The sequence below is a fragment of the Mesocricetus auratus genome, unplaced genomic scaffold (genome assembly GCF_017639785.1).
Source record: "Mesocricetus auratus isolate SY011 unplaced genomic scaffold, BCM_Maur_2.0 Super-Scaffold_15014, whole genome shotgun sequence".
NCBI lineage: Eukaryota > Metazoa > Chordata > Mammalia > Rodentia > Cricetidae > Mesocricetus > Mesocricetus auratus.
In genome coordinates this window covers 8,094,329-8,116,106 of record NW_024429186.1, presented here as the reverse complement: position 1 = coordinate 8,116,106, position 21,778 = coordinate 8,094,329, and the positions used below count along the sequence as shown (strand labels likewise).

The following is a 21,778-nucleotide window of genomic DNA, read 5'->3' as shown; positions in this document are numbered from 1 at the left end:
CGGGGCCCGCGGAGCAAAAGCCTCCAACAGAGGCACAGTGGATCTTGTCCCGTCATTGCCTGCCCTGTACTCAGTGTGACAAGGTTCGAGCTGACACAACAGAAAGGCCCTGGGAGCTAAGTCTGGATTTCCCAAAGCTCATCCCACTAACCTAGGACACTAGCTGGCTTGGGACTGCTGTCCTCCCTGGTCTGCAGCCTGAAGGGCTCAGCTGCCGACATGCTCAGGCTCACTCTCTCAACAGGAAGAGGCTATGAAGGGGGAAAGGCAGGAAAAGCCACCTACCCCTGGGGGCAGGAGAGGAGCACAGGAACTCTGGTAACATCAGTGCACCAGCATTTCTGGGTCCTCTGGGGAGACTGGGATCCACCCCCCCACCCTCTTCTCTTTAAAGAACTCAACAGAGGCAGGATATGGAGGTGAATGCCTGTGCACCCTAGCACGGGAGGCAGAGGCAGAGGATCTCTGTGATTTCCAGGTTAGCCTGCTCTACACAGTGAATTTCAGGCTGGCCAGGATCATGTTTGTCTCAAAAACAAAACAAAAAACACAAACAAACAAAATAATTTACAGAGGGCTGGCAAGATGGCTCTGTGGGTAAGGGTGCTTTGCTGGAAACCCTGGGGTTGAGGAACAGGACCCACACAGCGAAAGGAGAGCCAACCACCACAGGCTGTCTTCTGACCTGTACTTGTGTATGTGCACACACAGAAATAAACGTGGGCTTAAGAAAATCAGCTGGCCGGGTAATGTGCGTTGGTGTCGCACGCCTTTAATCCCAGCACTTGGGAGGCAGAGGTAGGTGGATCTCTGGTTCAAGGCCAGTCTGGCCTACAAAGATAGTTCTAGGACAGCCAGAGCTACACAGAGAAACCCTGTCTCAAAAAACCAAAAAATAACAGACATAACAGGGCTTTCTGCTGTGTCTCCAGATGCACGAAGCTACCCAGCACCATGTCTGGGCACAGGAATGTGCAGAATGCCTGCCGTGTCAACTGAAATTCTTCTCCCCTCTTGCCTAAATCCCCTGACATGTCACTCAGTGTCAGCACGGTCTTTCTCCCCCCAGGGCCACATATACCCTGCACGGTGCCCCACAAAGTTCAAGGGAGCCCCTGAACCCTCTGAGTGCCCTTCTACTCACCATCTCGGGTGAGCTCAATGACATAGAGTCCCTCTTCCAGGCCGACCGCAATCCTGTCTCCATCTGCAGAGACAACATGGGTCCTGTGAGGCAGGGGAGCTGTCCACACATTCAGATGGATGGGACCCCACAGCCATGCTCATCACCGGAGTTCCCAGACCCAACAGGCCCTGCAGACATACCCACGATAGCAGCCGCGAGCACAGTCTTGATGAGCGGCAGAGTACTGTCGTAGGCCTCCTGGGCAACGTGCACCACCTGGCTCTTGAGCCGGTTCTTCTGGAGAATAGCCTGCAGTCCTTCAAGGATCCCAACCCACTTCCTCTTCTCATTCTCATTCTCCGTCAGGATGAGCAGTGAGCTGGTCTTCGAAGGCGAACCTAAGAGAGAGGCCGTCACCTTCATGAGAGAAACAAGACAGACAAAGTCATGAGCTGCCAGCCAGATCAGAGCACGGGCTGTGCTGGAACCACCCAGCCACAGGGGTCACAAAGGGGATGGTAAGAGACTCAAGTCCATGTCCCTGTGCTGCCCACTGATCTCCTCAGCTGCCTGTCAGGCACTGGCAGGGACAGCTCTGCAAACACACCAGCCCCTTCCTGGGCAGATTTCAGCTCCTCCTGCTCTTGTCAACACTATCACATAAACGCACGCTCTAAAGCTGCTTTCTTGGTCAGGTGGTGGCGCACGCCTTTGATCCTAGCACTCAGAAGGCAGAGGCAGTCAGATCTCTGTGAGTTTGCGAAAAGCCTGGTTTGTAGAGCGAGTTCCAGGACAGGTTCCAAAGCTACACAGAGAAACCCTGTCTTGAAAAAACAAAAAACAAAACAAAATATTTCTTGTCCAGCCCCATGGCATACACTTTCGAGCCCAGCACTAAGGAGGCAAAGGCAGGCGCTCTCTCTGAGTTCAAGGCCAGCCTGCCACACACACACATGGCAGTACACAGTGAGTTCCAGGACACCCAGGGTTGGACAGGGGAGACAGGGGCTCCATTGAGTGCTCACTAAGCTGAACACCGTTAGGAACCTGGGAGGCTCCACAGCCACAGAACAATTGTTGCTCTGAGCACAGACGGTAGTGATTTTTCTGGACTGTATACAGAAGGTCATTTCTGAGTAGAAGTGTGATTCAGTAAAAACAACTCTAGAGACAGCTTTCTGGTCAACCAGATGTAATAAAAAACATTCCTACTGAAGTGTGTATTTCTCAAATCAACACTCTTCCAGGAGTTTCCTGACGCTTTCGCATATACTAACTGGGAGAACAGAGCTCAACTCAGAAAACCACAGACAAACCACGATGTAGCCATTTAAAAATGTTTTCTGACTTATTCAGGAGTATGTAAGTCTCCCTTTAGTGCTGACACTGTGGCCAGCGTGGGAGGGTGCTCAGGGGGAGGGAGGGGGATGGCCAGCATGGGAAGGAAGCCGGTGGCAGGCACCTCCTGAATCGGGCTCAGTGAGGATCAGCTACGCCAGGCAGGCGGCAAAGGAGCAAGCTGGTGCAGGGTGAGAATGCAAGCCGGGGGAGGACCACGGGTGTCTCCCAGAGCCTGCCGCACACAGCGAGATGCCCAGGGAGGCAGGGCTCACACGAAGCTCTGGCTATCCCGGAACGCATAGGTCTGCTGCCTCTGGCTCCCAAGTGCTGGGATTAAAGGCACGTATCATATGCCCATGGGTTTTTTTGTTGTTATGATCGCTGTCTTTTAACTGTGACTTATTTTTAAAAGACTGTCCAACAAACAGAAATGAAATCAGAGAAATTCATACCCTGAATATACATGGAATGTCTCGGCGTGTTGCATGGATGACGTCTGAGGCCAGGACTGAGCTCACGGAAAACTCGTCATCTCTGGCAAGAAAGAAGCACACACAGCTGTGGGAACGCTCACAGGTTTGCCACCACGTTGTCACACCTCGTCCTGACATCTTAACGGGGACACTGAGAACTGTCCCCCAGTTCCACATCAGTTGTTTCTCACTTGTCCTTAGTACAACCAGGCAGAGGCTCATTAACTACTTGTCAACAAGAAGCAGAACATGTTGAGTTCACATGGGAAGGCCCGTTGGGTTGATTTCCATCCTCAGCGTTGCCCAATCCCTTGGGCTCAGGCCAGGACACAGCGGTTACGGTGGTCTGAACGGGAATGGTCCCCATAGGCTGACACATTTGAAAGGGTTAAAAGGACTAGGAGGTGTGGCCTTTAGGAGGCGTGGCCTCGTTGGAGCTCCGAGGCTTTAAAAGCCCACAGCAGACCCAGTCCTCTTGCTGCCTGTGGGTCAGCATGCCGCTCTCGGCTAGGCTATGGCGCCATGCCTGGCTGAGTACTGCCACGGGACTATACATGTCACCATGCTCCCTGTCATGACAATGGACTAACCCTCTGAAGCTGCGAGCAAGCCAGTTAAATGTTTTCCTTTGTAAGCGTGCCCTGGTCATGGTCTCTTCACAGAGATAGAACAGTGGCCAAGGCAGCTGTATGTAGCGAGGGACCAGCAGGTGCCATGTGACAGGGGCAGGGCCACTGCTGGGTGATTCCCACTCACCAGGGCTCTTACAGGTGTCTGAAGGGACCAGCTTCCCGGAGACACCCTTTTGCTGAGAACACAGTGGAGTTTGTGTCTCTAAGCCAGACAGATGCCAACCATGGACAGACACAATGCTGCCTTCACATATGTGGTGACGACAGCAGCAGTGCCTGCCAGCCTTGCCCTGAGTGTGCTCTTGGTACCTGCCAATTCTCATGACAGCTCCTCCAACCCTGTTACCAAGACAGCCTGCTACTGTGGGCAGTGAGCACTGGATACTAGGGCAGAGCTCTGCTGCACAGACATACCTGAGGTCCAGGACTTGACTGGCAACGACAGCAGGCTGGGTAGACTTTCCTTCTGGCAGGTCATACAGGAAGAGTTTGCAGTCACAGACCACTGCATAAGCCCGCTGCCACCCTTTCTTCACGCCTGTGGGCTTTGGGACCTATAGGGTGACAGTGACCACGTTCTCCCTGGGCAGCAGACTGCCAGACCCGAGCGTTTCTCTCCGTCTGTGTCCACCTGCTGTGTGACCGGCTGTGCAGGTCCAGGGACTGCGCCCATCTACCCTCCGCACGGACGGGAAGGCCAGCCCATGTCTGGGTGAGCCAGTCTGGGCTCAGGGCCTGACTAGAATGGAAGGGAGCACATGGGATGCTGACAAGCCAGGACACCACAACTGGACAGAGTAGGGAGACAGCCCAGGTACCTGCGGTCTGCAAGCACCACTTGGCTTTGGAACCCCGACTTTACTTTCATGACCAGACCTCAAGGAGAGCAACTGGAGAAACCCGAGGCTCTTGGGCATGTGAAGCAGCAGTTGTGCCCGAGACCCTCAAGGACCAGGGCTGCTTCAAGAACAGATGAGCTATGATCACTGGTCACGACACCAAGGAAATCATGAGCTACGGGACAGCAGCTGGCTCCTACCTTGACGTAGCCCTTGTAGGCTGTGCCTATCCCCCTCTGCACATCCACGCCGAGGGGCCTCTTGGACTGCTCAGGAGGTATAGGGCACACCTGGGGAGCGCTGTCTTTGCAGGACACATGGCAGGAAAATGCACACACTGAAAAAGAGAAGTCCCACCCAGCTCACAACGCGCAACCCAGGAAGCCTCGGTGTCCAGGACGGCAGACTCCATAGGAAACAACTCTCAAAAGGCTTCAGAAGAAAAGCTCTACACACATGCAGCCACACACGACGAGGGGCTGCGTGAGCCAGCACACACTGAGACGTCTGCCTTACAGTCACCCCGAGCCCGCCTCTAACCCACACAGGCAGGCTCCAGATCTGCTCACTGAGGTCACCTGGGCGTCACTGCAGGGCAGTGGTCAGTGATGGACAATGAGAAGGCTTAAGACAACTAACCAACTAGCGACTGAAAGAATGCGTCTGTGACGAAGTGCGGAGCCCAGGGAGCAGTGTGTGTGCGCACAGGGAGCAGTGTGTGTGTGTGTGTGTGTGCACAGGAGCACAGAGAGCAAGTGTGTGTGTGTGTGTGTGTGCGCGCACAGGGAGTAGTGTGTGTGTGTGTGCACAGGAGCACAGAGAGCAAGTGTGTGTGTGTGCACAGGGAGTAGTGTGTGTGTGAGCACAGAGAGCAGTGTGTGTGTGTGTGCACAGGAGCACAGAGAGCAAGTGTGTGTGTGTGCACAGGGAGTAGTGTGTGTGTGTGCACAGGGAGTAGTGTGTGTGTGCACAGAGAGCAGTGTGTGTGTGTGTGCACAGGAGCACAGAGAGCAGTGTGTGTGTGTGTGTGCACAGGAGCACAGAGAGCAAGTGTGTGTGTGTGTGCGCGCACAGGGAGTAGTGTGTGTGTGTGCACAGGAGTAGTGTGTGTGTGTGCACAGGGAGTAGTGTGTGTGTGTGCACAGGGAGTAGTGTGTGTGTGTGCACAGGAGTAGTGTGTGTGTGTGCACAGAGAGTAGTGTGTGTGTGCACAGGGAGTAGTGTGTGTGTGTGTGCACAGGGAGTAGTGTATGTGTGTGCACAGGGAGTAGTGTGTGTGTGTGTGTGTGCACAGGGAGTAGTGTGTGTGTGTGTGTGCACAGGAGTAGTGTGTGTGTGTGTGCACAGGGAGTAGTGTGTGTGTGTGCACAGGAGTAGTGTGTGTGTGTGCACAGGAGTAGTGTGTGTGTGTGCACAGAGAGTAGTGTGTGTGTGCACAGAGAGTAGTGTGTGTGTGTGTGCACAGGGAGTAGTGTGTGTGTGTGTGTGTGCACAGGGAGTAGTGTGTGTGTGCACAGGGAGTAGTGTGTGTGTGTGCACAGGAGTAGTGTGTGTGTGTGTGCACAGGGAGTAGTGTGTGTGTGCACAGGGAGTAGTGTGTGTGTGTGCACAGGGAGTAGTGTGTGTGTGTGTGTGCACAGGGAGTAGTGTGTGTGTGTGTGTGTGCCCAGAGCGGTGCAGGCTCTGGCCAAGGACCCTCCCTCCTCGTGGTGAGCCATCTGTGAAGTGAGGCAGCGACAGTCCCAGGGGACAGGCTCGGGAGCACATGGTAAACACTAACTACCATCAAAAAGCCACAGCCTAACCATGTGAGACCCAGACAGGCTGGGAGCCTGTGAATAGGTTCGGTGGGAAAGGAGGTCGCTGCCAAGTCTGCTGGCCCGAGGTCAACCTCCAGATCCAAAGGTGAGAAGAGAAGCAACTCTCAAGTTGTCCCTAGCACCAGCATGTGCCATGGCGCGTGCCCACACTGCTGCGTGTCCACGAGCACGCGTGCCCACACTGCTGCGTGAGAGCCCCTCCCGAGCACGCGTGCCCACACTGCTGCGTGTCCACGAGCACGCGTGCCCACACTGCTGCGTGAGAGTCCCTCCCGAGCACGCGTGCCCACACTGCTGCGTGTCCGTCTCACTCACCTTCGCAGGCGTAGCCCTGTCGGATCAGTCCAATCATCAAGGACGTGCAGTGGCTGCACTGGGTGGGGCTGGGGAAGGACTTGATGCTGAACTGATGTGCTTTGGGCTGCAGGAAAAAATGAGCGAAACCAACCAGGTGACTGAGACCCAAGGAGAAGCGGTCAGTCTGCTCCCGACCGACTCACACAACCTGCCTGCTTCATGCCGCTTCTCTTCCAGCTACCGGCTCTTCATCGGTGGAGCCTAAACCCCAAGGTCCCAAGTCAGCCCTGCTTCCTTGGGTCAGTTTTGTTACAGACAGCCGGGCAAAGTCCTGGTGCAACCTTTCAAAACCGATTTCTACTAGGATTAGGAACATTCCAGGGATCAGGACCAAGTGGATTTTGGGAGTTGCCCTCAACCCTGTCTAGGTCTGGCTCTCCTTGGGTGTGTGAACAAGACAGCACTTTTAATTTACAAGAAATATGAACAGAAAAATCTTGGAAAGACCCCCTGTCCTCCAGCCAGAAAAACTGGAACACAGCAGACGAGAACAGTGAGGCCATCCGGAAAGACAAGGGCAGGCCACGGCAGCTCTCCCAGAAAGCCACATGTAGTGACAAAGGTGACAACCGGCTCAGGAAGACACAGGCACGGTAAGGCCACGTGTTTCTCGAGGAGTAGGGGGTGGCTTGAGAGGGAGCGGCCAGAGAGGCGGCAAGGGTGCAGTCAGCACTGAGGTAACGGCCACCTTTACGGTTCCTTCTCTGGGTAGCAGAAGCTATTGCACCCTGGTCCTTAATTCTACAAGAGCCTGAGCCCCAAAACCAAAGCATGAATTACTCCCAGGTCTCCAGGGGAAGACATCAACAGACCAGGTCTGTATTAAAACAACAACAACAAAACAGACACAAGTCTATGCCAGCCATACTGCTAAACGCAGCCAAGCCAGAACCTCAGGGCCTGACAGAGCAAACAAGGAGTCACACAAGACACGCGCGCTGAGGCACCATGCTCCTGCGATGCTCAGGCAGAAGGCAAGGCCCACAGTACACACTGTGGATACTGTATGTCGGGAATATTCTCTACAAAGCAATGCAGGAGAGTCTACCTTTGGTCCAGCCATGGTGAGGGCCTGTGTGTTGGGCAGCGGCACGGTAGACGGCCTCTGCTGGGGCCGAGTCACATCCTAGAAGAGTGCACACAGGTGAGATTCCGCTTAGCTGCCAGGTCCTATTTCTAAATTATTAACATTCTGAATTTCTAATTCACTACATTGTTTAGACACCTGTGTTTCCCTCACTTAGCTGATGGTGTGACGGGTTCTGAAGAGGAGAGGCAGGAAGGAAGGCTGCAAAGGGTCCAGCTACAAGCTGCATAGCAGACCCCAGGACCCCCAGAGCACCCACAGGGCAATGTGGTCTTACCTCCTGCTGCTCTGCACTCGTGGCCACAGACACTGATGGAGACAAGTCTGTCTTTGGAGCCTGTGTTTCCTGATCACTGGCTGAGCTGGTCTGTGAAAAGAAAAAGGTAGTGTTTTGTTTTGTTTTTTTCCTGGATACAGGATCTAGGGTCCTCTGCATCCTAGTCACTCCTAGGTCTCATCATGAAGCTGTTTACTCACAACTATCTTGACTTTCCCAGGGAATGGCAAGTCCCTACTACTGCTAACAGAAAGATGTACGTGGCCGCCTCCCTAATGTGAGCCTTCTCTCCTCCAGGCATTTATGTTATGTCCAGGGCCCGGACATAACAGTGCACACCTTTAGTCCTAGGACTCCATAGGCAGTGAGTCTGTGAGTCTGAGGTCAAACTGGTCTAAATAGTGAGTTCTAAGACCGCTAAGGCCACGTGGTAAAAACCTGTCATGTTTCTGTCTTTACAGAACTGGGAAAATCAACTTCAGTTAGCCCTCAGATAAGGAGCTGGGAATATTGACCTCAGGGAGTCCTTAGACCGCCTGAATACTTAACCTCCTTGCAGAGAGCAAGAGACAATTGTGTCACACACACAGTCCTGACACTAGAGCTTACACTCCCCTCTCACAGCGCCAGCTCTCACAGGCACACCTCACAATAGCTACCTGCGAGCACAGCCCTGGTGCGACACCACAGTCAGTGCAGGGGACTGTGCAGTCGCGCTAGCATGAGAGACTGCAGAGAAGAGCCCACAGCTGCTCTGTCCCACTTCAGATCCACTTTCCACAAGCTACAATTGCTCAGACCCCGAGGAAGACTCCACGTTCCCAGGGGAGGGGGTACGGGGGCCACACACAGCACAGGTACAACTGCATACTCCAGGGCTGGAGTTTGAAAGCAGTGCCTGTGGATGGGGACATCAATTAGCTAATGAGCAGAGCTAGTAAATGTGAGCATCACCCACAAGGCAAGTTAAACTAGTTAGCTGTCCACTGGTGAGAGAAGAGCAAGCCAGTCAAGTAAATTTTAGCGGTTTAAGATCCCAGTTTCCTGGTTGTTAATCAAAGGTCGCAGATTTGACAATCAGAACATCCAGGACGCTGCCTCTGAGAGACTCACTCACAGCAGGCATTTGCAGTCACTTACGTCCTCCCACAAGGCTAGCAGAGAAGATGCAGACGAGGAGGAGAGCGAGTCCTTGGTGTAACAGACAGGAGGAACATAAATGGTCATTTCCCCCAGCAAACCTGGCATGGCTACTGTCGAGAGCCATTTCTAACATTCAGCAACATGTTTAATCTGGCAAAGTTCAAGATCTCCCAAGTAGTTCAAGACTGGAACTTTTACACGGACCCCAATCCAGCTGAGGGTTTTCTCTTAAAGGAAGCACCCCACGCTCAAATGAGAAGGCACTGAAGAGGGTCTAAGGACCGCAGGGTGCTGGGCAGTGGGCGCAGCGTACAGATGGCTGCTCCACCTCCATGCTCCACCCAGCCCATGCTGTGATCTCCGCACTGGTGCATGGCACAGTGGAACCGCTCAGCTCTCTGTGCACCCTGGTGTGCAAGGTGAGCTATCACTGCTGTAATGTATTTACTTAAGAACTGAGGACTGGCCGGGCGGTGGTGGCGCAAAACTTTAATCCCAGCACTCAGGAGGCAGAGGCAGGTGGATTTCTGAGTTTGAGGCCAGCCTGGTCTATGGAGCTAGTTCTACAACAGCCAGGAATGGTCCATCACCCTGGAAGTGCTGCAGTATCCCATGTGGTCATCTCTGACTGCTACCTGCTTATAACGGGAGGGACTCCAGCTCGTGCCACTTCCAGCCAGGTGATGCAACTGCAAAGTGGCCTCTGAACAGAAAAACCCCGATCTCCTGTGCAGAATCAGTGTCAACAGCTCCCCCTCCCCACATGGGCATCGAGAGGGAACACGATACGAGCAGAGCGTGCAGGGCAGTGGAAGAGACGGCACTGTTTAGAGACAACCCGATGACTAAATGCCAACAGTGGCCTCTGCTGGGTCCTGACCTGTCCAGGACACAGTCAGGACTTCAGGTGAGTCTGCATAGTGCTGAAACTCAGTGCTGTGCAGCCTTGGGAAACAACTGTGCTGGGTTCCCGTGGTCACTGCTGTCTGCAAACCACTTTAACTAGTTCAGATGAAAGAGACCCGTGTGTATGAGTGAGGACGACAGGCAGAGAGAGGAATCGAGTGCATTCTCGCAGACACGCCAGCTGAGTGTGCAAGTGTTCACTCTGACTTCTGGTGGGTCAACAGGACACAGCGAGTTTGGGAACTGGCACTGAGTGCCTCACCAGAAGCTTCACTCATGATATGGCTGTTCCCCACCCCCAGGACTGGGCGTCAGCCCTGGGCCAGTGCCGTGTCTCTGAGCTGTATCCCCAGCCTTCCCCACTCACACACACATGCGTGCTGTAAGGGACCTGCAAAGCAAGTTCACTTCACTGCTCCGGCAGAGGTGAGCAGCCCTGGAATGTTTTCAGGGCAGCTGCAGCATGTGGAGGGAGTGGGCTCATCCGCCCCGCAGGGCATTCTAAGTAGACCAGCAATCACACACTGGGCACCTGGAAGTTTACTGGCTCAGAGATGAGCAGAACCAGGCAGGGCCTCGGTAAATTCCTTGGTACTGAATCACTTACACCCATTTTCCCCATTAATCACCGAGTCCAAGCTATATATTCACATAAAAATGCTAGAAATGGCAAGATGACTATTATATTTTAAGTTGTACAGACTTCTGCAGCGAGGCTAAGGGTCTCCTCAGGGTCACCTAGTCTCCAGGAACAGTTCCAACACCTGCAGTGTTCACCTTTGCACCCATGGCACCCCTGCCCATGATGTCACTGGCAAATTTTCACACAAATCTCAGGCCTTTGTTTCCTGGGACGTTTTGGGCCCACAGGCAGTCACGCTATAGTCTATTGTTTCTGGCTTATATACACTTGTTATTTTCAAAAAGCAATACTCACTCTAAATGTCAGGTCATGGGCAAGAGGGGCAGTATTGAAATACTCAAAGATGGAGTCCTGGAAATCTGGAAGCTTGAGCCCTGGAAGAAAGGAAGGAAGAACTTATGTAAGGGTGGCAGCCCTCACTGTCAACTGATAGGTCTCTAGGGTGAGCTCTGGGAGGAGAAACACCAGATAGAGCAGAGTCCCTGGACCACATGGGACCATGAGAGAAAGGACATTAAGAGGGAAGACACCTTGAGGTGCAGGCCAGAGTGGGTTCCCAATCAACTAATCACCCCAACTTAAAAGCTGAATCCATACCAGGCACACGGCAACCACCCAGTACTTACAAGGTTGCCGTGGAAGATCAGGGTTTGAGGACAGCCTCATCAACACAGTGAGATCGTGCTTGTTTAAAGGTGGGGGTGGGGGGTGGAAAGGTGACTCAATGGTCAGGAGCACTGGCCACACAGACAGCAAGGCACATAGAATACTAGTCAGGAAAATGTACTTGTGTCCCTTGAAGAGCCTGTAGCTGGGAACATTTTCCTTTTCAAGGGGAAGCAAGATTAATAAACTCAATACAAAGACTATGGAAAGCTTCTTCTTTTCCCGGGACAGCTCCCATGCAGACCAGGAGCACCTGGGGTGTCTGGGTCTCCTCTAGCTCCCGAGTGCAGAGCTCACGGGTCTGCTGCACCGCCAGGTCTCTGTGGCGCCACAGCCCTAGCCCTAGAAAGGCTCTCTCTTAGCAAGAGTCAAAGGAGGAGAAAATAGCAATTTACATCACCAAGGGATTTCCCCCTCAACATAGGAAAAGCTTCTAGAATGTAAGACTACTCAAATTTAAGAAACAGACAAAAGAATGCAAATTCCTGTAGTATTGAGACCCACCTATTTGCGACAGAGACTCCCGAGTATGAAGCTCACTTAGAGTGTGATCTGGGGGCGAACCCTCATGTCCCAGACTGACAGATGTGATGTTTTGCCTTTTGATGTGGACAAAGTTTCATCTCTAAAACTCTATCCCCAAACACGGGCTGTTGTATGCACAGGGCTACTCACTGAGACATGCTGGAAGACTGCAGTCTGGCCTCAGCCTCCTGACTGCTGCGGTTATATCTGTTCAACACCACACTGCAGCACTTCCCGAGTGAACAAAGGGCTGGAGACAGCCCGGTCCAGAGGGCACAAAGCAGCTGAAGAGGATGTTCCTGTGGGCTGTGGTCTAGAGACTTCCTCAGCACAGAGCAGGGTTACCATTTGTGTGACCAGGGAACACGACTGTGTGTGTGTGTGTGTGTGTGTGTGTGTGTGTGTTTGCTTTGATTTTCAAAGAAAGAAGTGACCAAGATTTATGCCTAATTTGGGTGAGGGTATTTTTGAACATATTGTTTCAAATTTTTAACTTTGGAAGTATTTTTATACAACTAAAAATAGCTACGGAGAAGAAAACCACTCATTAGAAAAGGCTGGCATTTATTTAGTGATTCAATTCTTTAGATATTACTTTACCTGTATCTGCTCTAAATTTTTCTTCCATCTTTTTCTTCAGAATTTGCATTTCTTCTAATAGCTCCCTGTTTTTGGCTTCAGATTCCTTTAGTTTACTGAAATAAAAGTAAAGAGCTGTCAGTGCAGGGAGCGGAAGCCACGTCCGTTGTTTATGGTGTGCTGCAGTGTGAGGACAGGGCTGTCCTGCCTTCCTGGGAACGGCTTAGGACACGCTCGGCCTTTCCTCTCTGCATATTACAAAAAGTTCAAACAGACTTTAAGTGACGGCTACGGGGTTAAGGGAGAACAAGTTTGCAATTCCAGCAACCAGGAAGCAAGGACAAGAGAATCAGGAGTCAAGGCCAGTCTAGGCTACATCATATTAACAAAACAGAGCCATCTAAGGAAGGGCCTGCTCAAGGAAAGGGCAGCTCATGAAACCGTGGGTGAGTTTTCACCTACCATCTAAGGATAAGCATACAGTTCGGATCCCTTGGCTGTCATCCTGGAAAATGCTTCCCCATGACCAACACCAGGACAGGGCTAGCAGATAAGATCTGGCCAGGAGGGCAGGACCAAGCACAGGTGTGGCCACTAGTCAACAGGATGACATAACTTCCACACACCTATACCTTGGTGCGGATAATGATGTCTACTCCACTAGGATGTATTAGGGTCACACAATTCCAGCTTTGTAAATGCTAGGCAAGTTCTCCACCACTGAACGGCACACCAGCCTTTTGGCTTTTTTTTTTTTTATAATAATCTGGCTGTGTAGTTCAGGTTGGCCTTGACCTTAAGATCTGTCTCAGGCCGAGGGCCAGGATTACATCGTCTAGGCTCCTCACGTGTCTTGAGAATACTAAGTGGCAGCCTCTGGGAAAGGTATGACTTATCGCCTGGCTTGTATAAGCTATGCCTAAGTGCATGTTTCCAGTCAACCCGCTTAGGGACCTCACTATTCTGCTGGAGCAGGGACTGCTGCCCTGAGCAGCTCAGGGGCAGCCGGCAGGTCAGGACAAACCAACCTTTCAAAGGAGAGGCTTGTGTCTTTGACCTTCCTCAGCTCCTCCTGAACCAGCTGCTTGGCTCGGATCTCTGCCTCAAGAGCTGACTGCAATTCCAGCCGTGCAGACATGTCCAGCTTCTGACTTCGGCGAACTTTCCAGAGTGGATCCTTTGATTAATTCAAAGAATAAAAATACATTTTAAATTGCTTAATAAAATGAATACAAAGAAGTAATTCACCATTTTCAGTCTCATACCTCCATCAGTTCTGTTTTTAGCTTTAGTATCTGTAAATTTTCTTTCTGTAGAGCTGGGGAAGGAAGCCGGAGGAAGGGCATGCTGGGTAAGTGCCCTACAGCTGAGATAAGTCTCCAGGCCAGTATTTTCTACCCTTTATTCCCTCTTAGGAGTCTCCTATTTAAAATTAGCTTTATTAGTTTTACTTGTGTGTATGTATGTCTACATGACCACGTGAGTCAAGTGTCCATGGGTATCAGAGGGACTGGATTCCTTGGAGCTGGAGCTGGAGGTGGTTGTGAGGTGTCAGGCATGGACACTGGGAACCAAGGCCAGGTCCACTACCATCTCTCCAGCCCTTCCTAAGAGTCCTTTAAAAACAAACTCTAGCCAGGCATTGGTGGCTCACGCCTTTAATCCCAGCACTTGGGAGGCAGAGGCAGGCATATCTGTGAGTTCGAGGCCAGCCTGGTCTACAGAGCGAGTTTCAGGACGAAAAACCAAAAAACTCTAGCCAGGGGTGAGGGATGGGAGGCAGGGGAAGCAGGGGAGGGCACACCCTTAATCCAGGAGCTGGAGAGGCGGAGACAGGAGATCTCTATGAGTTCTAGGCCAGACTGGTCTACATGCTGAGTTTCAGGCCAGCCACAGTAATACAGTGAGACTCTGACTCTATAGACCAGCAGTTGGCTTTGAGCTCCGGCCCATGCTGGCCTCCAGTTGCAGGGTTACAGTATGCACTGACCGCCTGGCCCTGCTCTCCCCTCCTTTCTCTGTGAGCTGGAGATGGCGCCTCGGGGAGGAGCATGTGCTGCCCTTCCAGAGCCCCTGGGCTCAGTCCCTGGACTCATCTGGTGACTAACTGACAACCACCTCTAACTCCAGTTCCAGGGAACTGACTCTGCCAGCACCACGCAAACATGCAGACAAAACATTCACTTTAAATAATAAATCTAGAACAATAATCTGCCGGGCGTTGGTGGCGCACGCCTTTAATCCCAGCACTCGGGAGGCAGAGGCAGGCGGATCTCTGTGAGTTCGAGACCAGCCTGGACTACCAAGTGAGTTCCAGGACAGCCTCCAAAGCCACAGAGAAACCCTGTCTCAAAAAAACCACAAACAAAAAAAAAGTCTAGAACAATAATCTTAAAGTTTTCCTTACTGTGTGTGTGGACATGCCAGGGCATGGACAGAGGTCAGAGGGCAGCTGCAGGAGAAGGTACTCTCTCTCTACTATGTGGGCTCTGCAACTTGAACTCCAAGACTGCCAGGCTCGGTGACAAATGCCCTTCCCTGCCGTCTGGTACCAGTCACTGCCACAGTGCCTCTGCTTAGGTTTTTCTTTTTTGAGACAGGGTCTCACTATATAGCCTTGAACTCATAGAGATCCTCCTGCCTCTGTCTCTCAGAGACTGGGATCATGTGCCATAACTGGTGTAATTTTTAAACAAAGAATAAATGTAACTTGTGGCACAATTTCTGTGTGGGTTCCCTGGACACTCAACAAGTCGCATGGGGTCTATTAGCGTTTCCCGACATCCGCAAAACTTCACTTCTTCTCCACCCTAGCGGATGGTCACCACCAACCGTACTTACAGTAAAAGGCTAAAATCACTGCAAAGAGAGGGAGGAATGAAGGAATAACCCACTAGAAACAAGCCATAGTGAATGGAGCAAACCAGCTTGATGGCGTCATTCTTTAAGAGGCTCAAAATGCCATGCTGTTGGACTTTTACTTAAAAAGCTTTCATTGAACACAGCTGACTTTCATTTTCCACCATAACAGTCAAGAGAAGAAAACTGATCCAAGGAAGAGGTTTTTCAAGATTCAGTCAAAGAGACCAGGGACAGGGCGGCATCCTAGCTAGACGCTAAAGATGGTGGTGGACTATGTAAAGGAACCTTGGGCTTCCTCATCGTCAGTCCATACACACTAGTTGATTTTCTAAAGAACTGATGGGCAAACAAAACACTTCTCTTAGAGCAAAAGGAAATATATTCTCATTCAGTTGGCCTTCGACAGGAAGATTTTGTTTTGTTGGGTTTTTTGTTTGTTTTTTGAGACAGGGGTTCTCTCTAGCTTTGGAGCCCGTCCTGGAACTCACTCTGTAGACCAAGCTGGCCATGAACTCAAGAGACCCGCCTGCCTCTGCCGCCCGAGTGCTGAGATTAAAGGCGTGAGGCACCAACGCCCACTAACCTCCCCGTACTTCCATCTTTTATGAGACTTGTGCAAAAAAATTTATTTATTGTTGCTCATAACTGTAAATAAACTCTGACTACAAACATGTATATATAAACACAACTAGAATAAATCAGAAAATGAAGAACTGAATGAGCTCCCTGAATACTTCTTAACTCATTTCTTCTTTGATGGGTTTCTGCTGTGTGCTTGCATATGGCGCACAAGCAGGGACCAGATGTCAATTCCAGGTGTTCACCAGATGTTGACCGTCTTTCACTGGAACCTGAGGCTCACCAGTCAGTCTAGGCTGTCTGTCCAGCAAGTCCAGTCTGTCTGTCCTCCCAGTGAGGACCACAGCTGCCGCCACTGCATCAGTTTTCACTTGAGTGCCAGGGGCAGACTTAAGTTCTCATAATTGCGTAGTAAGCACTTTACCAACTAAGTTACCACCCTGACCCAAACCAAACTCACTCAATATTCTAGTCTCTCCCTCTCTCCCTCCCTCCCTCTGCACTGGTGTTTTGCCTGTATATAATCTGTGTGACAGTGTCAGGTCCCCTAGAACTGGAATTACAGCTGTGAGTCGCCATGTGGATGCTGGGAACAGACCCTAGCACTCTGGAAGAAGAGTTGGTACCCTAACTGTTGAACCATCTCTCTAGTCCCCTAATTGGTGTTTCTTAAACTAGAATTTAAAACCAAAAATATTTTCTACCATAGAGCAAAACTCATGGCTGCTTCCTACTCTTTTGCAGAAATAAGAATTATCAGTGTTCTCGGCTGTGTGTGGCAGCACTGGCACACGCCTTTAGTCCCAGCACTCGGGAGGCAGAGGCAGGCGGATCTCTGTGAGTTTGAGTCTATAAGAAGAGCTTAGTGTTCTCAAAAAATGGAGGCAGGTGGGTAGTGACCAAAGCTGGCAGCTGGTAGCACAGGGTCTCTGTACCTAGCATTGCATCCTCAGGGTGCAGGACTCCAAGCTTGTGTGTGGCCAGCCAGATGTTCACCTTACCAACCCTGACCATCCACACCCAAGAAAAATCCCTTCAACCAGGAAAACATGGAATTTTACATCCTAAAAAATCCCTTCAACCAGGAAAACATGGAATTTTACATCCTAAAAAATCCCTTCAACCAGGAAAACATGGAATTTTACATCCTAAAAAATCCTACATTGCTTTTACTACCCTTTATTCATGGACACACCCTCGCATCACTAAGATATAAATGTATCTGAAGAGAGGCTGACGGGGGCTACAGGGACGGCTCCAGCAGTTAAAGACGCATGGTCTTGCAGAGGACACAAAGTCGGCTCTCGGTACCCAAGCCCAGCTGTGCATAGCCGCTGTAACTGCAACTCAAGGGCTCCAGAGCCTGTGGCCTCGGAAGCTTCTACCTATACTCCCATGCATACACAGGTATACATAGTTGAGAAGGGGAGACAGGAGCTGAGACTGGCAGTGTACCCCCATAATCCCAGGAGCACACACAGTTTAAAGACAGGAGGGGTCACAGAGTGATTTCTAAGTCAACCTGGGCTGCGTCACACGATCACATCAAGAAAAGGTGGCAGCCGGGCAGAGGTGGTGACGAACACCTTTAACCCCAGCACTCGGGAGGCAGAGGCAGGAGGATCTCTGTGAGTTTGAGGTCAGCCTGGTCTACAGAGTGAGTTCCAAGACAGCCAGGACCGTTACACAAAGAAACCCTGTCCCAAAAAAACAAAACAAAAAAGGTGCCAACTGGTCCCAACACGTGGGTGTTGAGAAGCATCTGTGGCGTGGCTGCTGCCTCACGGGAGCAAGAGCAGAGCTGCTCCACCACGCAGGACGGAGGCTGAAGTCAATGAAGTGCCCTGAGCAGTGCGTGTCCTGACACCGTGAGGTCACACCTCTGAGCAGTGCGTGTCCTGACACCGTGAGGTCACACCTCTGAGCAGTGCGTGTCCTGACACCGTGAGGTCACACCTCTGAGCAGTGCGTGTCCTGACACCGTGAGGTCACACCTCTGAGCAGTGCCCGGCCTGACACCGTGAGGTCACACCTCTGAGCAGTGCCCGGCCTGACACTGTGAGGTCACACCTCTGAGCAGTGCGTGTCCTGACACTGTGAGGTCACACCTCTGAGCAGTGCCCGGCCTGACACTGTGAGGTCACACCTCTGAGCAGTGCCTGGCCTGACACCGTGAGGTCACACCTCTGAGCAGTGCCTGGCCTGACACTGTGAGGTCACACCTCTGGGCTCCTAGTCAAGTTAACAACTGAGGAAATGAACCCACGAGAAACTGGGCCCTAGCTGCGTGTCCTGCCAGGCAGACAGCCCTCTTCCCTGGAATCACCGGGTGGCGTCTACGCTGCACATTCACTTATACTAAAGCACCAGGGAGCTCTGGAGGAGGGAAATGGAGTTGAGAGAGCACCTTACCAGAGTTCTTGATCCCAAACTAGAGGTTCTCAAAGCCTCGAGCTCTTCGGTCATCTTAGAAGCGAGGGCTTGGAGGTAGCCCCTCGCATCTTTCTCATCGCTGACCCTACACAGGGAACAGGCGTTTGTCTTATGAAGGTGAGCAGTCCTGCCTTCCTCGGGTTCTGGCCCCCTGGGGTCTCCCTAGTTGTGTCTACTGGCCACGGAAGCTCTCCGCCCATGTGTCACCCACAATGAGGAGCATGAACAGCTCACCCCAAGTCCTGAGGGGGTCTCCCCACCCTTAGTGCACTATGAAGGCCGCTGCTTCCCAGAGGCGGGGATGCAGGAAAGCAGTGGTGGGCCTACAGGAGCCGTGCAGGCGAGGAGCAGCTTTCGCACGCTGCTGGGTACCCACCACTGAATGATCTCCGCAATCTGCGCTTCCCAGTGCGCAACCGACTCCTTCTTGGATGCCAGATCCTGAAGCTCGTCTTCCAGCTGCCTGTTTTGGGCTGTGAGTTTATCCACAAAGGAACAAAGCTGAAATTAAACAAGTCACCACATCACATGTCTGTCTGGCGCCTCTTCGCTACCCAGCACGGTGACACCAGAAGCGCTGTGGGGCTGTCACTGTGCTGACCCAAGTCCCAGACAGAGGCAAGGATGAGCGGCTTCTCAGCAATGAGAAGCCTCGTGTGCAAGCACAGGACAGGACAGCTTCCGCCGCTGCAGGTGAGGGCACGCTCACCTTGTCGTTCTCTGCTGTCAGCTTCTTGTTTTCGTCCAGCAGCATCACCCTCTCTCGCTCGTACTTGTCCTTCACCGTGCCTACCGCCTCCTCCATCTCAGTGCGCCTGCGGAGGCGAGGGAGGACAGCTCACTGACGCAGGCCACGATCCCCAGCAAGCTCCTTTCCCGCCTTGAGAAACTAACTTACCGCTCTCGCTTTGACTTTTCTAATTTATCTTTCAGCATTAAGATTTCTTTTTGCAGGGCCAGCTGGTGGCTCTCGGAATCATGCACCTCCTTTTTCACGTTCTTTACTTCTAGCACGTGGGAGGCTTCCCGGCGGACCAGCTCCTCTTCGTAGAACAGGACCTTCTTCTCAAGCTCCGACTTGATTTTGGAGATTTCCTGTTGGTGTTCTATTGTGCTGCCTGGCCCCCGGCCTCCTTGCTTTACCTGTAGATAAAGGTTGAAATCAACGGACAAATCTGTGTCCTCCCTCCAGGGTTATGGCGTCTTTCATTCTCTCCTTCTAGCGGGGACCCGGCCCCTAAGACTGCACCAGCAGAGCAGCCCACATGGAGTAGAGTTGGGAGGAGGGGCAGCACCTGCCTTGCCGGGACGTGCACAGGCTTTGGTTGTCCCACAGGCCTGTGCTGTTTACTTATTTTGAGGGCTGACTGCTTGTCACAAATCTTCTGGTGACTGGGATGACAAGGGCAGGCAGTGGGAGCAAACCATTAAAAGGGAAGAATAAGTTGGGGGGACAGGAAGGGCATGGTGCCACCTTGGCAGCAGAGGGTCTGAAGCGCAGACACAGACAACGGGCACAGGCGTGCTGGGGAGAAGGCGAGCGGGGTCTACTAGGAAGGCTCACACAGCTGACTCGGCTGCTGGAGAGGTCCTGGGACAGGGGCTCTGACTCAGACCGAGCTCTGTCAGGCTGCAGACTGAGCGCAGGTGCCCCGATAGTTCTGCTAACCCAATGGGTGAATGTCCTTGGGTCCAGAGAGGCAAGGAGCAGGCAGACAGTAATGAGCAAGCAGTCTAGAAAACAGTGCTGTGAGAACTGGGTCAGGTGGTAGCAAAAATCCCTTGGGCTGGAAGAAGAGAGCGCCATGACAGCCACAAGAAGAGAGCGCCATGACAGCCACAAGAAGGGGGCGAGGCTCAGGCTCCTAAGAGGGACGTCACTTGTCCATGAGCAGCCCACACAGAGGAGCAAACACTCATGACTGTCCTTCTCTCAGCCTTTTTCTGCCCTCTGGCCCTAGGTAAGGAAGGAGCAGCTGGCCTCCGCCACACTCAGGACATGGACTTGATGGCTTTTCCAGAGCTGGACACGCCCACGTGCACAGTCAGGACAGGAAGGAGGTGTGTCTACTAACCCTGAGACTCTCATACAACAAAGAAATGAATTTGGCTTCTATAATGAAAGCTGTCACAAGCAGGGGCCACATCCTCCACCCCTCCCACACGTCACTTCTTTGCGATCGCCCCGGGGACAGCCCCGCCCCGGCGGCCCGCAGGGGGAGCACTACCTTGAGGGCCTCCAGCTCGCTCTCCATCTGCTTGCAGAAGCTCTCGCTGTGCTCCCGCAGCTTCCGCTCTTTGGAGGCCTCGGCAGTGGCGTCCTCAAGCTGAGCTTCCAGCTAGAGAAAGGCAGATCTGCTTTTATAAAACCGCAGTACAGGGCAGTCACCAGGAACGGTCAGAGGGGGGCTTCGAACAGTTGGCCCTCATCACACCCACAGGAGCTGGAGCCGAGGAGCACTGACTGCAAGGGGCAGCTATGACCATTAGCAGTGAAGCACGCCTGCACGCGAGCTAAACAGACTCGTCTGAGGCTTAAACTCAAGAAAGGCTCCTGACACGTGGAAAGGCAATACTGGGGGCAGAGATGGAGGAGGAGTGGATCTGGGGGAGGGGAGACTGCTCAGGATGTAATGTCTGAGAGAAAACAACAATAACAAAGATAAAGGAAAAGTGTACAGTTTTTAAAAAAATGTTTTACATATTTATTTATTTACTTAATGTGCAAAGCTGTTCTGCCTGTACATACTTTGTAAGATAGTGTTGGATTTCCTGGAACTGGAGTTACAGATGGTTGTGAGCCACCATGTGGGTGCTGGGAACTGAACTCAGGTCATCTGGAAGAGCAGCAGTGCTCTTAACTGCCGAGCCAACTCTCCAGCCCCAAATACAGCATTTCCATCCTTCCATTTGATCAGAGAATAAGCTCTGATCCCTCTTGACAAAAGATATTTCAACATCACCTAATAAAAGTCTTCTTTTTCTATCTTAAAAAAATTAAACTTTTAATTCAGTTTTTAAATGAAAAATTCAAACACCCTCAAAAGGAGAGAAAACCCCAGATGCCCAGCTTTGACAGGCGACAATTAGACAATTAGCAAGCCAAGCTTGCTTTGTCTGTACGTCCATTCTTGGGCTGTGTCTGTACGTCCATTCTTGGGCTGCTTTAAAGCACTTGTCACTTCACCCTTGATCCTAGGAGTTTCCGAACTTGAGCTGTAACTGACTACCCTACAGACACACCTGCGTTATAAAATAAACCGAGGAAACACATAGGTATTTAGGGGCTGCCAGGCAGCCTCTGCCCCACGACCCATCAAATACGTCTACCAGAGCTTACAACCAAGCACTGCTTAGAGCCCATCACTGTAAACAGACAGCACCAGCTACTTACCGCACAGGGACTGAGGAGGACACCCCAGTTCCACGACACCATCACAAGATCAATGTTCCTCCTTTCTCACACACCTACCACTAGGAGCGTTTACAT

At 51.9% G+C, this 21,778-nt stretch overlaps 1 protein-coding gene across 2 annotated transcripts in view; it reads right to left on the bottom strand.

Moving 5' to 3' along the window:
- Positions 1–21,778, bottom strand: part of Cdc42bpb (CDC42 binding protein kinase beta) — a 97,056-nt gene that overhangs the window by 7,100 nt on the left and 68,178 nt on the right. The window contains exons 14-30 of one of the 2 annotated variants that reach the window (XM_040742435.1): positions 20,517–20,627; positions 19,187–19,431; positions 18,998–19,103; positions 18,665–18,789; positions 18,268–18,373; positions 13,443–13,591; positions 12,436–12,530; positions 10,939–11,018; positions 9,093–9,143; positions 7,953–8,042; positions 7,637–7,714; positions 6,547–6,652; positions 4,612–4,748; positions 3,987–4,126; positions 2,920–3,001; positions 1,327–1,543; positions 1,145–1,207 (exon numbers count right to left, since the gene is read on the bottom strand). In XM_040742435.1, the coding sequence (XP_040598369.1) occupies positions 1,145–1,207; positions 1,327–1,543; positions 2,920–3,001; positions 3,987–4,126; positions 4,612–4,748; positions 6,547–6,652; positions 7,637–7,714; positions 7,953–8,042; positions 9,093–9,143; positions 10,939–11,018; positions 12,436–12,530; positions 13,443–13,591; positions 18,268–18,373; positions 18,665–18,789; positions 18,998–19,103; positions 19,187–19,431; positions 20,517–20,627 (1,981 nt within the window). The remainder of the gene's footprint in view (positions 1–1,144; positions 1,208–1,326; positions 1,544–2,919; positions 3,002–3,986; positions 4,127–4,611; positions 4,749–6,546; positions 6,653–7,636; positions 7,715–7,952; positions 8,043–9,092; positions 9,144–10,938; positions 11,019–12,435; positions 12,531–13,442; positions 13,592–18,267; positions 18,374–18,664; positions 18,790–18,997; positions 19,104–19,186; positions 19,432–20,516; positions 20,628–21,778) is intronic. The other variant, XM_040742436.1, reaches the window with a different exon arrangement.